This window comes from Callorhinchus milii, unplaced genomic scaffold (genome assembly GCF_018977255.1).
Source record: "Callorhinchus milii isolate IMCB2004 unplaced genomic scaffold, IMCB_Cmil_1.0 Scaffold16, whole genome shotgun sequence".
Lineage (NCBI taxonomy): Eukaryota > Metazoa > Chordata > Chondrichthyes > Chimaeriformes > Callorhinchidae > Callorhinchus > Callorhinchus milii.
In genome coordinates this window covers 10,718,056-10,733,258 of record NW_024704757.1, presented here as the reverse complement: position 1 = coordinate 10,733,258, position 15,203 = coordinate 10,718,056, and the positions used below count along the sequence as shown (strand labels likewise).

The 15,203-nt window shown below is 43.0% G+C and overlaps 2 protein-coding genes across 2 annotated transcripts; one reads left to right on the top strand and one right to left on the bottom strand.

The window, feature by feature from the left end:
* Positions 1-15: 15 nt before the first annotated feature.
* anks4b (ankyrin repeat and sterile alpha motif domain containing 4B) lies at positions 16-5,053 on the bottom strand. The gene is made up of 2 exons (XM_007893635.2): positions 4,763-5,053; positions 16-1,902 (listed from the first exon to the last, which is right to left on the bottom strand). The coding sequence occupies exons 1-2, from the start codon at positions 4,924-4,926 to the stop codon at positions 765-767; spliced, it is 1,302 nt and encodes a 433-aa protein (XP_007891826.1). The 5' UTR covers positions 4,927-5,053; the 3' UTR covers positions 16-764.
* Positions 5,054-6,806: 1,753 nt separating this feature from the next.
* On the top strand, positions 6,807-14,872 carry LOC103178738 (peroxisomal membrane protein PMP34). The gene is made up of 9 exons (XM_007893634.2): positions 6,807-7,000; positions 8,407-8,467; positions 9,185-9,251; positions 10,754-10,908; positions 12,134-12,250; positions 12,539-12,684; positions 13,520-13,615; positions 13,709-13,791; positions 14,460-14,872. Exons 1-9 carry the CDS (start codon positions 6,941-6,943, stop codon positions 14,590-14,592), a joined length of 918 nt encoding a protein of 305 aa, XP_007891825.1. The 5' UTR covers positions 6,807-6,940; the 3' UTR covers positions 14,593-14,872.
* Positions 14,873-15,203: the final 331 nt, after the last annotated feature.

Sequence of the window (15,203 nt, the reverse complement as noted above, 5' to 3'; positions counted from 1 at the left end):
AATAACAAAACAGTGTTAATGTCAACCAACTTTAAACTTTATTACCACGTAATTTCTTACATCAAATGACGAATCAACATTCTGCAGGACAAATTCATTCCTATTAGTTTCAAGGTATGTGGAGCTATCCTACTTCATTTGTGCTTTTATTGTGCCTGGACTGTCAAAACTCCTCAAAAGCGCTTTATGAATGTCTATATGAAATGAAACTGTCATAAAGCTAAACAAAAGTGTTATAGAAATACAGGAATTGGAATGTTAATATTTTTCTTAGCTGTGACTTCCAAAGCACCCGACTACGTGGTTTAAACACATTCAAATGATTTTACTCTTGTAGCATTCTCTTCTCCCAAGTTTAGCTTTTCATGATCCAATGATTCAACTGAAGATAATGTGACTGTTTTGATGCACTTCAAAGTTGTCAGTAAGAGTGAGAGGCTGTTGCTTTATTTGGCTGTGCAGCGGTGGGAGAAACTCAAAAAGGACAGACCTGAATTTCTGATGTGTGTCGGAGGCAAAAGACTTCCAGTTTCAAGTGTTTTTTTTTTTGCTAATCTCCCGTCCTCCTACCCACAAAGGCGGTAACTAATGCAGGAGTAGTTTCTGGAGGGGAGATCAGCCATTCTGCACAGTTAAGGCCAGAAAATTAATGGTAGAAGAACTTTCTTTCACAAAGGGACCTTTAACATCCACCTGAACAGGTAGAGGGTACCTCGGTTTAATGTCTCACCCTTTTGCTAGCTTGGTGTTTAATACTGTGCTGCTTACAATACAGTGTCTATCAGTTTTTGGGGATTTTTTATGATCATTTTCCGTTTTTCCACCGCAGAAAGCAGCTTTTTCCTTGGGCCAAGTGGCAACCGAATGCCTCTCAGATCATCATCGGAGCATAGCATGAGGGAGTCCAGGTCAATCTGTTCTCTTGCAAGGAACGGGATGAACTCCATCATATTCTGCGACGCTAGAAAAGCTTCCAGGGGTGTTGTCCCAGGTTCATCATCATCCAGCCCTATATCTTCCTCATTCCAAGGTAATTCCTCCTCCAGGTCTTCATCCACATCCTCAAGGTTTTCTGCCATCTTCAAACCCCAATCAGATTTCAACAGTTCATTCCGTAATCTCGAGCCAGCATCCTCAATCTCATTCTCGGTTGACATCTCCTCTTCTATACCCATACCTAAGGTAAAATTTCTTCTGAAGAGCATATTTCCCAAACCAGCCCGTTTGAAGAGGGACTCATGGCCAAAATGATCACCATCTTCAAACTCCCGTGCTTCATCTGATCTCTCTGAGGCTCGATTCTCCTCTTCACCGAACACATCTATCACGTTGGTCCGTAGTCCGTTGCTGCCTTCGTGGCTCACAAAGATCACATCCTTCCCCAGTTGCCTTTCCGCGGTGGCCTTGCCTTCTTTCTTCTTAAGCTTCTTCTGCAAACTTCCTTTCATGAATGAAGGGGCAGTGCCTGATCTTTGTGATGTGCTCACCTTGGAGAAATGGTGACTCAAGCTGGACACGGTTTCTCCGTGCATTGGGCCACTGCCAGAGCTACTGGCTTCCATTTCCCGGGTGTATTTCTTGTTCCTTCTGTTCTCGTGCTTTTTCTTGAGTCGCTCGCACTCCTTGATCTGCTTCTCGGCATCCTTTCTAGCCTTCTCCTTCAGCCTGGCCACTTGCTTGGGGTGGGTGATGTTTTGCTTGGTTGCCGCGGTGTCCAGCAGACGGACGCACTCCATCCGGTCCTTGGCGGCGGCGGCATCCATGGCGGAGTGGAAGTCATTATCCAGTGCCCAGATGTTGGCACCAAAATTGATTAAGAATGTGACAACGTGAAGGTGGCCATTGGTCGCAGCATGATGCAAGGGGGTATTGCCCCAGATATCACAAACATTGGGTTCACCTCTGAAAGATCAATGATAAATAAATTGTTGAATGCAGTGTTTTATAACACACATTATCGATACACTTTCCTTCCCTCATCTGTCTTCTTCTGACTGTATCAGGGCCAGTTCCACCCACATCAGCAATCCTCTGACACCTCACTTAAGTAGACATTTCTTAGCCTTGTCCTTGGACACTGCACTTGGGGGGAAGATTCAGCCATCACAGCTAGTTCTAATATTGTCCTCACTCAAGATTGTTACTCACATTTGTGAGGCAGCAATAAACTAGGCAAATGCAATGCTGGGCTACATTACTAAATCAACTGAGTTCAGTTCCCCAGAACTCACACTCAACCGAATAGATGTGTACCGTATATGATTCTGAATCCTAGCTGATTTCTCCCTCCCTAGCCCAGGTGAAATAAGACTATATGCAAATACTGTTCCAGCTGGGATCGGCAAGCTCCAACAGACCAAACCTGGGGTCTTGTCGGGCTCAGTTCCACACTGTGGTGTGTCATTACTCTCTGACTCACCAGTGGAAGGTTTAATCCTCTTTATTATTGCATGTGACTGTGAAATCATCTGCAGTTTTAATCATCAATTTATAACTCTAGCTCTCTATTTTATGTGGAGTAACTTTGACCCACAAAGATCATCACTTTAATGTTGCAAGTTACTGGTATGATCACACTCATAGAATGGAGTTTGAACCATACAGCACCATAACCTTCATAGTGTTAGTGTACACCATTCCCAGGAAACTGGTGTGGTTTTAATAACATGTTCAGGTGAAGAATTAAATCTTGTACAGGAACCACCAGGGATGACAAGATTTAGGACAGAGGTGAGATATCAGAAAGTGTGGTTAGGTGACACCAAGCTTGGGGTTCAAGAGCTTTTTCAGTGGAGGAAACCGAAGGCTGACTGGAGGGGGGAATTTCCACAGCCTTGAAGTGCTGAGAAAGATTAAGTTAGAGTGGGAGACAGTAGATTGATTCTGGATTTGATCACAGAGGGTGCAGTGAGGATAAAGAGCATATGTCACAGGGGATTCAGAGTTTGGGAGGAGCAGAGGAAAGTTCTGGGAAGCTAAACCAAATATTGTTTAAAATAAGAACATGAAAGTCTGTAATGCAGTGAAGAGGTGAGAGAAGGATTGCCCATCAGACCACAAGCCTTTCCTAGTAATCTGTCCTAGAGAGAAAGAGAGAAAGATGGGATTGGAAGTGCTTCCCAGTTGTTAGAAGCATAGAAATAGTTTTGAACCAAACCTGTAATGACACTTCAGCCTTTGCAAATGGGGAAACAGTAAATGGTATAAAAACCTTTATAAAAACATGACAAAGCATGGTGAGATCTAAAATTGGATGTTTTCTAATGGGATTCTGTAATAATGAATCTGATTCACATAAATGAGCACTTCTTCCAGCAATCAACAATATGTCATGTCAATCCACAGGAATTTAATTTAGGAAATAGACCCCGTCAGAGTGGAGTTCCCAGGAGTCGGTGTGACGTACTTCCATTTAGCAAAAGGATAGCGAAAGCTTAGCAAAAGACTTATTTGTTTGACTCGAGATCCTTATCAAGAACGACAACAAAATGACATTTATATAGCGCCTTTCACGTCGGGAGGACGTCCCTAGGCGTTGGACAGGCAGAATTTCGGACTCGAGCTAAGGGTCGGGGTGGGGGAGGGCAGGGGGTGAAGTTCCAGAGGGTGGGTGCAGAGTGTAGTGCAGAGTGGTGAAAGGCCCACCCGCTGATAGTGGGGTGAGCAAGGCGGGGGATGTGAAGCAGGCCAGAGCCCGCTGAGTGGAGGGAGCGAACAGGATAGTAGGTTAGGAGGTTGCAGAGGTAGGGAGGAGCAAGACAGTGGAGGGCTTTGAAGCTGAGGACCAAGATCTTGAACTGTATCCTCTGTGTGATGGGAAGCCAGTGGAGTTGGGCAAGGATGGGGGTGATAGGGTCAGTGCGGGAGAGGACACTGGCTGCAGAGCTCTGGATGATCTGTAGTTTGTGGAGGGAGGAGTTGGGGAGACCGACAAGCAGGGAGTTTGCATAGTCGAGCCTCGATGTAATAAAAAATTTGTTTACAAAAAAAATACATTTTAACCTCAGAGATATTCATTATTACACCTCAGAAATATTTGGAAAAAAGGTCACACTCCTGCTTGGACAAAGTATCTGGATTCTAATTATAACTTATTCTTTATACTTTATACATTTGCCCAATAAAATGTCAAAATGTGACATTTACGAAGTTTAAATTGTGGGTTGAAATCAAATGAGCGCATGAATTTCATAATTCAGCCTCTTGAACAATTATTTCAGTTTCAACATTTCTGATACAGTATTTTTAGACCACTTTTTAAAGATTGAGGAAGAAAGAACTCTGCCTTTCAACGATGACACTTTGATACCCAGCATAACATTTAACCAACGTTTACAACAGAGTAAAATCTAAAACCTGCTGTTATTTTGAACTCAAAGCATTAGTTTTTTTTTAAAAAAAGACTTTCACAAGCTAGATGGAAACATAAATCACAGTGTTTTTTTTTAAAAAAATAACCTTTGTTTTTGGTGGGGTGGGGAGTCTCAAATGGGTTGACAGTGGTGTTATAATCAGGATAATAATCCTTGCATTTGATATAGCGCTTTTCACGTCGGGAGGACGTCCCAAAGCGCTTCACAGAACACACTGTAAAGTGAATTGACTGTATATATAGGATGGTAACAACTTAGCTCTTTGAAAACAATATCCAAATGATAATATCCAAAATAATCATATTTTGGGGTGGTTAGCAAATTGCTAATCACTTGCTAACACCCCCACACCCCCCCCCACACACACACAGTTCTTTGTCCATACACACCCTCTGCTGCAGATCAGCTGCAAAGCCTCCACTTGGCCATGATAGGCAGCCCACAGGGTGGGGGTCATCCCATCACCATCTGGAGTGTTCAGATCCTTCCTGGTGGCTTCTTTCAGAAGAGCCAAGTAGCCATCCCTGGCGGCTTTGTGGTACCTTTCCGACATGGTTGCAATCCCCTCTCGGACACTTCACATGATCTGCTTCCCAGGGCCAAATGGGGAAAGGCTGGAGCTGTGAGCGAGAGAGAGAGAGAGAGAGAGTGATCACCAGCGCTCAGGGAGGAACACTCAGAAGCCCACAGGCAAAGTCCACTCTCCACCAGCCAGGGCACAGCAGATGCTGCAGGCGTTAAGGTAGCCCCGAGAGTGACAGTAACTTACCTCCTCTGCTCCCGTTTGCAAAAGGACACCTTCCAAATAACTCTCGCAAATAACGTGCACCCAATGCCTTAATGCGGTTGTAAAGCGTGTGTTATACTGGATTGACTGTCTTCTGATTTGCAATTCATTTGAAGGTCCTGTCCTAACCTCAATCCGTTTAAAAAATATTAATTTCAGCCTCTTCTGAATTATGCTCGAGTTGCAACACGTGGAATATCTTTCTGTGTTTTAATTGCATTGAAGTGCACTGTCATTCCTGTAACTTCGAAGAGTTTGGCTTTGGGTAACCACGTTAGCTTGTGGTTTTATTTTGCTGATGTGGAGCTACCTTAACAATATACTGATGGACCTTTGATTCAGGGCGTGGATCAGCTGCTATGTACTGTGTGGTCACTGTGGTTCCACCTTGCTCTGACTCCAGGGAAAGATTCAGAAAAGTTACTTGAAGTGATAGGGTGAGGCAGTGCCCTCCAATAATAATAATAATAATAATCCTTGCATTTGATATAGCGCTTTTCACGTCGGGAGGACGTCCCAAAGCGCTTCACAGAACACACTGTGCCACCGCTGTGCATTTTTATGTCCTTGTCCATCAGGTGGAGTTCCTCTCACCTGTGAGATCAAGCACCAGGTAGAGAGGTTTATGCTCATATTATATAGGCTGACACTCCAGTGCAAAGCGTGGCATCCTTGGAGATGCTTTCAGAAAAGACCTTAAACTGAAACCCTTTCTGCTTGTTCTTCGGTTAGCTGTTAAATATCCACACAATTCGAAAAGAGAAGGGAGTACTCTTGCCCCAAGAACTGCCCAATAATTCTCCACCTAAATTGATCATTCACTTCATGGCTATTTATGGAAATTTACTGTGTGCAAAACAGCTACCGCCTTTGCTTACAAATATGCAGTCATTACACTTGCCAGCAATTGCAATTTCCTGTGAAAAGCTTATCGGTCTTATAGGATCATAATCCACCTGTTTAATATAGTGCTTGTAACATCAAAAATGTCTAAATATGGTTCACGGTAATTACAGTGGGGAGACTAGACTTTGCATAAATTGGGACCATCCCCATTGTGGATATGGAGGCAGAGTAGATAACTGGATATAATGCAAAATATAAATTAGCTACAGTACTCATTTAAAACAATTGTTGAAGGAGAAAAAAAGGGAGAGAGAAAAAGTAGGGAATTGGATGTAGTCAACACCAACATAGGCTGGGTGGGCCGAATGAGTGGCTCTCTGTGTGTTGTATTTTTTGAAAACGTGTGATAATCATAATATATGTTCTTGGAGATGTCTCCCACCCCCAAAACAATATAATAATTTGGTCTCTCAATCCACGACTGTTTGCGGGGAAACTACCGTGCGCAATTGGCTGCCGCGTTTCGCCCACAAATTATTACAGTCAATTCACTTTACAGTATATTCTGTAAAGCGCTTTGAGACGTCTCGAAGGCCTGATAAGGCGCCGTATTCAGATGCAAGGATTATTGTTAAACGCTGCGAGGCAACGCGTCATGATCTTTCTTATTCAAATGTTTTGCCTAAAGCCCATGGTGGCAGCCATTTGAGACGGCCTTGATTTTATTACCCTGTGCATCACAGATTGATTTCTTACATTATCTGTGGTTTGGTTGGACGGTACAGGAGTGTCTTCGGCCATGAGAGGGCGGGCAGGAGCCAAGTGGGGGCCAGTGTATACTGCAGTGATGTACATGGTCTGATCCCACGGGGAGGAGCTGCTTTGCAGGAAGTTTCTCACTCGCTTCGTTTCCCTACAATCAACAGGGATAGCAATGGGGGGATCCTCGATGACATCCTACCGGACCCTTGTCCATGCCCTGTCCGGAGCAGCGGTAAGTGGACCAAGTATGCACGGCCCTGATTGTTGGAACTAAATCAAACCGGGGTTTATACTCCATCCACCCCCAGTGTGTTCTTGATAGACACACAGAGACAGACAGACAGAGAGAGAGAGTGGTAGATCCACACACGCGGAGAAGCCAGTCACTCTCAATAGATGCTGTTCGTATTGGCATCGCTGCATTTAATCAGCCAGGGATTCTCAGAGTAGATCGCATTTCAGTAAAAATCAGATCAGGAAGTGTTAAATCCAGCGATTTCCCAGCAGCATGTGGTTTGATTGCACAATTTAATTGCTATGGATAAATTATTTCTGGATTGCAAGCAGAAAATCCGAAGTTGTTTAAACACAAGTTGTACCACTTTAAACAGCTTAATCCATGAAATAAGTGGTTGTGGGTTGATAGCATGAGTGGGGGATTTTGAAAAAAAATTACTTTCATGTCTAAATTATTATAATATTAAATGGAGAAATTTCTACCGATCACAAGTAGAAATTGAGGATTAATAAGTGAAGCTTGTTTTTAGAATGACCAGCTAAATAATAATAATAATCCTTGCATTTGATATAGCACCACATCACGTCTTTGAGACGTCTCAGAGCGATTTGCAAAATATACTGTAAAGTGAATTGACTGTATATATTGGGGGCGAAATTGCCTTAAGATTGTTTTGCAATAATAAATAAAAGGGAGGAGTAAAATGTCCTTTTCCATCAAATTCTTGAAGTCGCACTCTGCTGAAGCGATTGGCATCTTTCAATACGACTGAGCAATTGGTGAATTCATGTCCCTTCATCACATATTGTAGAAAGTAGAATAAACCTGTAGAATAAATTGTCAGACCCCTATTTCATGAAGATTGTGCCCTTTAATTACCCAACCACGAGTCAGCTCTATGCTGTAACATGCTGTACTTAGAGTTACATAAAGTGACACAGCACTGAAACAGGCCAACCTGCCTGGAATAGTAATACTGTACAGCACATTCCTCAAAGCTGAGGCGCTCCCAGCACCTACTCCAGGATTTTGTATTTTTGTAAAAAAAAATTGACAACTTGTCGTTAAGTTAAAATATCCCAACTTTTTAATGTTGTGCATGCGCTCTTTAATTTCCTCTCCTACCTTTAATCTTCCTCTCACAGAATATACAGTCAATTCATTTCATAGTATATTCTGTGAAGGGCGTTGAGACATCTCAACAACGGGATAAGGTGCTATATCAAACTCAAGGATTATTATTATTCTGTGAAGTTGGCTTTTTACTCTGGGAGTCACTAGTTACAAATCAGGAATTAGATCCCAGTGTTAAATGTTGGGAGATGACGGGTGTATAATAATAATAATCCTTGCATAATGCGAGTAGGAGTAATCTGCCTCCTGTCCTTTTGCATCTGCAGGGCAGTGTGACGGCTATGACAGTATTTTTCCCGCTGGATACTGCAAGAATACGTCTACAAGGCAAGTGCATAACTCGGGGAGAACCTTTGCATTGGTAAAGTGCAGAGTCTTTACAGTAGATAAACCATCTTTCTAGACTATAATCCATTTCCCATATTTCTGGAACCATCTGATCACCGTTTCTATGTAACTAATTCAGTTTTGTTTTAAATAAAACTTGAGAGTGCATATTCCATTCCAACAATCTTATCTCTAGGATTTTTAATGTGTAAGTGGGATGCATGGAATTTTTAGTTTGGTTTGGATACTCTTAAGCATGGTGATGGGTATCCGCAGATGTCAGATACCCGGCTGATCCCGAAAGAAAGAAATTCCAGCTAGATAACGACAATAACTTGCACTTATGCCATGTGTTTTACTTGGAGGGGAAAAAAATATCCAAGCCACTTCATAGAGACAGAGAGACCTGAGCTGGGTGGGAAATTGTGGGTAGGTGGGAAGTGGATACAGATGCAGAGTTAATGAGAGGTTTTTTCAGACAGGTTTTCAAAGCAGAGAGGGAGGGTGTCCGATAGAGCAATTTAGGGAGAGAGTTCGCCAGAAATCTGAATTTTATCCTTCAGTTCCAAACCGGATCAGCGGAAATTCTCATCTCCCCCCATAAAATCTTATAGCACGGAAGAAAACCATTCAGCTCTTTCAGGGTAGGACTGGTAAAATATTTCTTGAATGTATTTATGTTTAATTCACACTCTTCTGACTTGTATGTTTATCCAGTGGATGATAACCGGGAATGCAGATGCACACCTCTGCTGCTGGCGGAGATAATCCGAGAGGAAGGCCTGTAAGTGAGAAACCTGTATATTTTGTGGGCAAAATGCGGAAGTCAATTGCGCACAACAGTGTACCACAAACAGGCATGGATCAAGTGACCAGATTATTATTTTTATTTATTTATTTACTGATTTATTTTGAAGGGATTATTACCCCCGGAAAAGCGATGTGCCAATCGACTAACAACCGGGTTCCCACTTACTGCTAGATTAACAGAGGCGTGTGGAGTAAGGAAACTTGCCTAATGTTTTGCCCTGCCTGGGAATCAAACACAGGTCCTCTTGCTTGTGAGGAGAGTGCTATAACCACTAAGATACAGGACTCCACCAGCATCATTTTATCAACGTTTTACCAGCGACCAAAGTAACCCTAAAACTAATGGGGTCCACCCACATTCCAAGTTGTGATATGATAATCAGCCCAACACAGAAAATTCTGACCTGTCAATATCTGGCCACAGTTGTATCACCCCCCCACCCACCCACCCACCGGCTCGCTGCAGACTTCATCCCAAATGTCCTTGTCATTTGTTTGGTGTTAACTCTGTTGAATTGTGAAATGTTCAGGATTTTATTTCAACAACAGACAAGACACAATGATGTGAACTGTGTCAGCATGTCCCTGCACTACTTGTGAACTGTTGTACATCTTTGTATTTCCTCCCCCACCATAAAACGTTTGCTGATCGTTTTACTGAGGGCTCTGCCGCTTTAAGTGGAGTGCAGTGACAATGGGACTCCTTGTCTCTGGTTAATGGAAATACAATGGATTCTGTTCAACAGCTTCAGCTGTTAGATAATCATATACAGCACCCACAGAGTCTAGGCCAAGAGACTAAGTGCCAGATTCCACTGATGGTGTGTGTTGTTACTGATTTCAGTCAGGGTTACAATTGCCTCGAGGTTGGAATAGGGGTAGAATAAGTGAAGGTGTTTCCTCTGGGTTGATGTCCATTTAAAACACAGAAATTATAACATGAAAGATGCTGGCCTGCAGTTCAGTGGTCACAGATCACTTTCTACTCTTCATGTGTGAGCTGACAGTGCATGTTGGCAAGGGGTAGAATGAGAGAGATAGAGAGAGATAAGAGCATAAAGATTGCTAGATGAAAGAAGACCAAGGTGCATCCAGTTTGCCTTGCACCATCCTGGCACTCGCATGCACATGTCATGTCACAAACTATAATCCTTGCATTTGATATAGCGCCTTATCACGTCTTTGGCACGTTTCAAAGCGCTTCACAAAATATACTGTAAAGTGTAGTGACTGTGTTTTGTCAATGCTGCAGCCAATTACGCACAGCAGTGTCCCACAAGCAGTCATGGAATGAGTGACCAAATGATTATTATTAACCCTAGTATTTGAAGGGATTATTACCCGCCCGGAAATCCTAGATATTGTGTGTCGGAGCAGTGTATTGATTTATTTTCACTTTGGAATTGACGCTATGGACTGTACTAGTCTTGTCCATTTTCTGTGTTGCTAAGCCTCTGTTGTCCTGTTCTGATACAGACTGGCCCTATACCGAGGATGGTTCCCTGTGATTTCCAGCCTCTGCTGCTCAAACTTTGTCTACTTCTACACATTCCACACTCTAAAAGCAACGTGGGGGAAGGGGAACACCCGGGCCTCACCCGGCAGAGATCTGGTGATGGGGTGCATTGCAGGTATACAGCAACCCTTCAGTGGGTGAGCAAGTGGCTGGTCAGCAGAATAAATGTGATGCGGGATCCCAACATTACATAGTTGAGAGACTTAGGAAGCAGCCAGGGCTACAATTGGCTTCAGCATCCCAGGGTCAGGGAGGTGGAATCGGCCAGGGTTCCTGTTCCTGATCATTATGGAGACAACCCCAGCTGGGCCTGCTCAGTTCAGGACAGCATGAGATTTGGCCATGATGTACAGCACCTCCTCTCCCCTTCCTCAAAGCGCTTCACAGGATATACTGTAAAGTGGATTGACTGTGTCTTTTGTAGGCGAAAAGTATTGTGGGTGACAATACTTGCTATCCAGGCTGAATTAAAATAGAGGGATAGTGGGCACTCGAGCAAATTCTAACAATAATGTCTCTGCCTGGTTGAGCTTTAAGATCCTCTCCCCCGCATGCTTTGCAGCAGAAACCGAGGCTTCAACGCAAGTGATTGTGCTTTCAGAGAAAGGGGTCTGTGTACTGGACTGACCATCCACAGCACATGGGAAGGCGAGGCCGAGAGTAGGACAAACATTTCTCTCCTCCAAATTGGAATTCTTAACTTTCTTGGAAGTTGGAAGTGGGGGGGGGGGGGGGGGGGAGGAAGAATTGAGGTGAGAGGTGAGATTCAACATCAATGTGCATTTATACAGCACCTTTCATGTAAACTAAAACATTTGCAAGTGCGGAATAAAATTGATTCTAAATGAAGTGAATGTAATATAAATAAATAGAAATATCCGACTGCCAGCCTTTGGCACTGCTTGAATTTCAAACTTGTCCTTTTGTTTTAGTGAAGCCAGACGAGAGCTCGGTCCTTCAGTGAATACTGGGTAACAGCCTGATGCAGTGCTGTACCATAACATAACACATAGTATTTCTATACATCAACTCTACACTGAATAATAAATATACTTCCTTTTTGTACAACAATTTATGTTAAAGCTTCAAAGTGCTCCACATAATAACATTTAAGTTTAATGACTATTATGTAAGCAAATGAGGTGGCTAATCCACCCCAGTAATTTCTTCGACCACGATGAGCTGAATGGAGATTAATCTGTTTCTGGAATGGATTGGGATGAAAGAGGAATATTGGGCAGGACAATTGCACTCGTTCCAAATAGGATCTTCAGTATGTTTTTATTTACAAATCTTGTCTTGTAGGTATCGAAAATAACTGGCTTGATTTGTTTTGTCAGGAGCTGTTAATGTTCTCATAACCACACCAATGTGGGTGGTCAACACCAGACTGAAACTACAGGGAGCAAAATTTAGGAATAAGAAAATCCATCAGACTTGCTACAAAGGGATGTTGGGTGAGTAGTACTTTTCGTATTCGCTGAATCTTCGTGAGACCGATCCCACAGGGTGGAACTGAGACAAACTCACCAGGGAGGCTACAGGATAAATCCGGTCTGTGTTGTTAGCTGATCTCACCAAGAGATGCATTATGTTTGAGAGGTATGGGGAGGTGTGTTATATCAGAGGTAAGATGTTATACTTGAGCTGTAGGGTGATGATGTATGGAGTGTGGGGAGGTGAGTTAGGAATGTTAGGAATCCTCAGAGCTGTAGGAATGTGTGTGAACTTAATATATTTTTTAGATGCATTTCAGCAGATTGCTAAGCAAGAAGGTGTGAAAACTCTCTGGAATGGAATCCTGCCATCCCTCTTCTTAGTCATGAACCCTGCAGTACAGTTCATGCTGTACGAGGGACTGAAGAGAAAAGCTATGAAAGGAGGTAGAAAGGTACGAGCGGCCCTTAGTATCTGTTGTGCTGCACTTCACAGGATTTACTGTGAAATGGAGTGACTGTGTATTTGTTGGCAAACACGGCAGCACAATTGCGCAAACAGCCAATAAATGAATAAACAATTTTATTTGGGGGATAGTTGGCCGGGACACCAGGAGTAACTCCCTTTTCTTTTTGAATAATGCCATGGGATCTTTAACATCCGGCTGAACAGGTAGACAAGCTTAATGTCTCATCCAAAGGATGGTACCTCCAACATTACAACCCCCCCCCCCCAAGTACTGCATTGGAGTGTCATCTTAGACTATGTGAGTTCAAGTCCCGATGTGGCATTTGAACTCACAACCTTCTAACTCAGAAGGGAGAGAGCTACCACTGAGCCAGGCTGAGACATGACCCCACTCAGAGACCGACCAGCGATCCCCCATTGGATATTGATCATCATGAAGATTGGCTGCATCCCCCCCATGAAACAGCTTAGGCCATTAATGGCCCCAACTACTGCCCTGGCTGAGCTCAGTAACTCAGCGGAGTCTATGGATGGAACTTCAGTTTAGTCAGAGGCTGGACCAATGAAGCCGCTGGGGAAGCTTGGCTGAATACTGCCCTCCCCCACCCCGACCCTCAGCTTGGGTCTGTAACTGTCTGTCCAGCGCCTTGGGACGTCCTCCTGAGGTGAAAGGCTCTATACAAATGTAATTTTGTTGTTGTCGTAACTGTATGCGAGTGTGTATGTTACTTGACCCACTTTCTCGACGTGAACCTGTATTGATTTTACAAGCACTGTTTTAATACTTTAATTCTTCTAACAGATGTCATTTTTTTTTATAGATTTCATCTTTGGAAATATTTTTGATGGGAGCTCTGGCAAAGGGAATTGCCACGACTATCACTTACCCCTTACAGATTGTGCAAGCAGTACTGCGGGTAAGAAAAGCAAAGAAAAATCTCCAACAAGCAGACGTCAGAACACAGCGTTGCAAATAAAAAGTTACAGAAAGTTTATTCTTTTCTTCACAGTTTGGACAGAGTAACACAGGGTCACAGAGGACATTTCTGGGGAGTTTCCACACAGTGCTTTATCTGGTATCTCAGAGGATTAAGTAAGTGGCATGAATTAAGTATCTCTCCTTCTCTAGTATGTCTCACATAGTGCTTAAGGGTTTCCAGCTGCAAAGATCGTGGAAGCAGTTTTTGCATTTGTCAGAACTGTCAATGTTTTCCTCAGGTGACATACACCTGCTGCCTATACACAGAAAATACAGGTGCTGGCTGTCTGAACCAGGTTTTTAAACACCCCTAAGAGTGTGCTGGTACAACTGGAATTGAACCAGGTGAGCTTCCTGCTGCTGGTCAGTTGGGACCACTCTATCCATCAAGAGTTGGGTTACAGCTTTATCAGCAGCTCAGTGGGAAGAATCCAGTCCCCCAGCATGATATTTATATTGCTGAGTCCTATCAATGAGCCACCAGTCAGCCTGGTCAATATCAGCAGTCCCCCCAGAGAACTGCAAAGCAGTTTGGCTCAGATATTGGGATCATTGAGGCTATCCACAAGAGTAAATTTAACTGCTCTTTTTTGCCAAATGTCACTCACCCAGAGCAAGCCCACTCCCCCACTTGGTCTCTCTCTCTCTCCCCCGTTTATTGATATACATTGCCAGGTGAACGTGAATAAAATCTATAACCATTAAACTACCGATAGTTTAAAAGCAGCTACGTATCTTCAGTAAATTGTTCAAAAATCTTAACAGGCTTTTCTTACTAACAGGAGACATGGTTTGCTGGGTCTCTACAAGGGTCTGGAAGCCAAGTTACTTCAGACGGTTCTCACGGCAGCTCTTATGTTTCTAGTCTACGAGAGGATTGTAGGTGCCACCTTCAAAATCATGGGATTATCGTAGACTATGCAAAAGGTTGGAGAACTCTTATCTGGCCACCGCTTTGCTAAAGTAACGTTTAGAAAACATCTGTACAACTTTCTTTCCAGTGAGGTGTTGGGCGTTAACTGCCAGGTTTGTAATGTAGAGAAATGTCAGATCACAAAAATCAGTCTGTATGAAACGGAGTGGGGATTCTAGGTGGACAGCCTGTAACTCTGGGTGGGATGATTGTTTACTCAGTAAAGCTTCAAAAACGTGAATAATTTTGATAAGGTAAATAGAGAAATTTCTACTGATCACAAGGTGCATAAATTGAGGATTAATAAACAAAGCTAGTTTATGTTTAGAATGACCAGCTAAATAATAATCCTTGCGTTTCATACAGCACCTTAAAACATCATTGAGACGTCTCAAAGTGCTTCACAGAATATACTGTAAAGTGAATTGACTGTATATTTTGTGGGCAAAACACGACACTACTGTGTGCAATTGGCTTCTGCAATTCACCCACAAAATACACAGTCAATTCACTTTACAGCATATTCTGTGAAGCGCTTGAGACGTCTCGAAGACACGATAAGGAGCTATATCAAATGCAAGTTATTATATTGAGTGAGCATAGGATCTGGATC

Coding starts and splice junctions, on each gene's coding strand:
- anks4b (XM_007893635.2), bottom strand. CDS start 4,926: ATGTCGGAAAGGTACCACAAAGCCGCCAGGGATGGCTACTTGGCTCTT. Junction 1,903..4,762: donor CAGCTGATCTGCAGCAGAGG/GTGTGTATGGAC, acceptor TTGATCTTTCAG/AGGTGAACCCAATGTTTGTG.
- LOC103178738 (XM_007893634.2), top strand. CDS start 6,941: ATGGGGGGATCCTCGATGACATCCTACCGGACCCTTGTCCATGCCCTG. Junction 7,001..8,406: donor ATGCCCTGTCCGGAGCAGCG/GTAAGTGGACCA, acceptor TTGCATCTGCAG/GGCAGTGTGACGGCTATGAC. Junction 13,792..14,459: donor CTGGTATCTCAGAGGATTAA/GTAAGTGGCATG, acceptor TCTTACTAACAG/GAGACATGGTTTGCTGGGTC.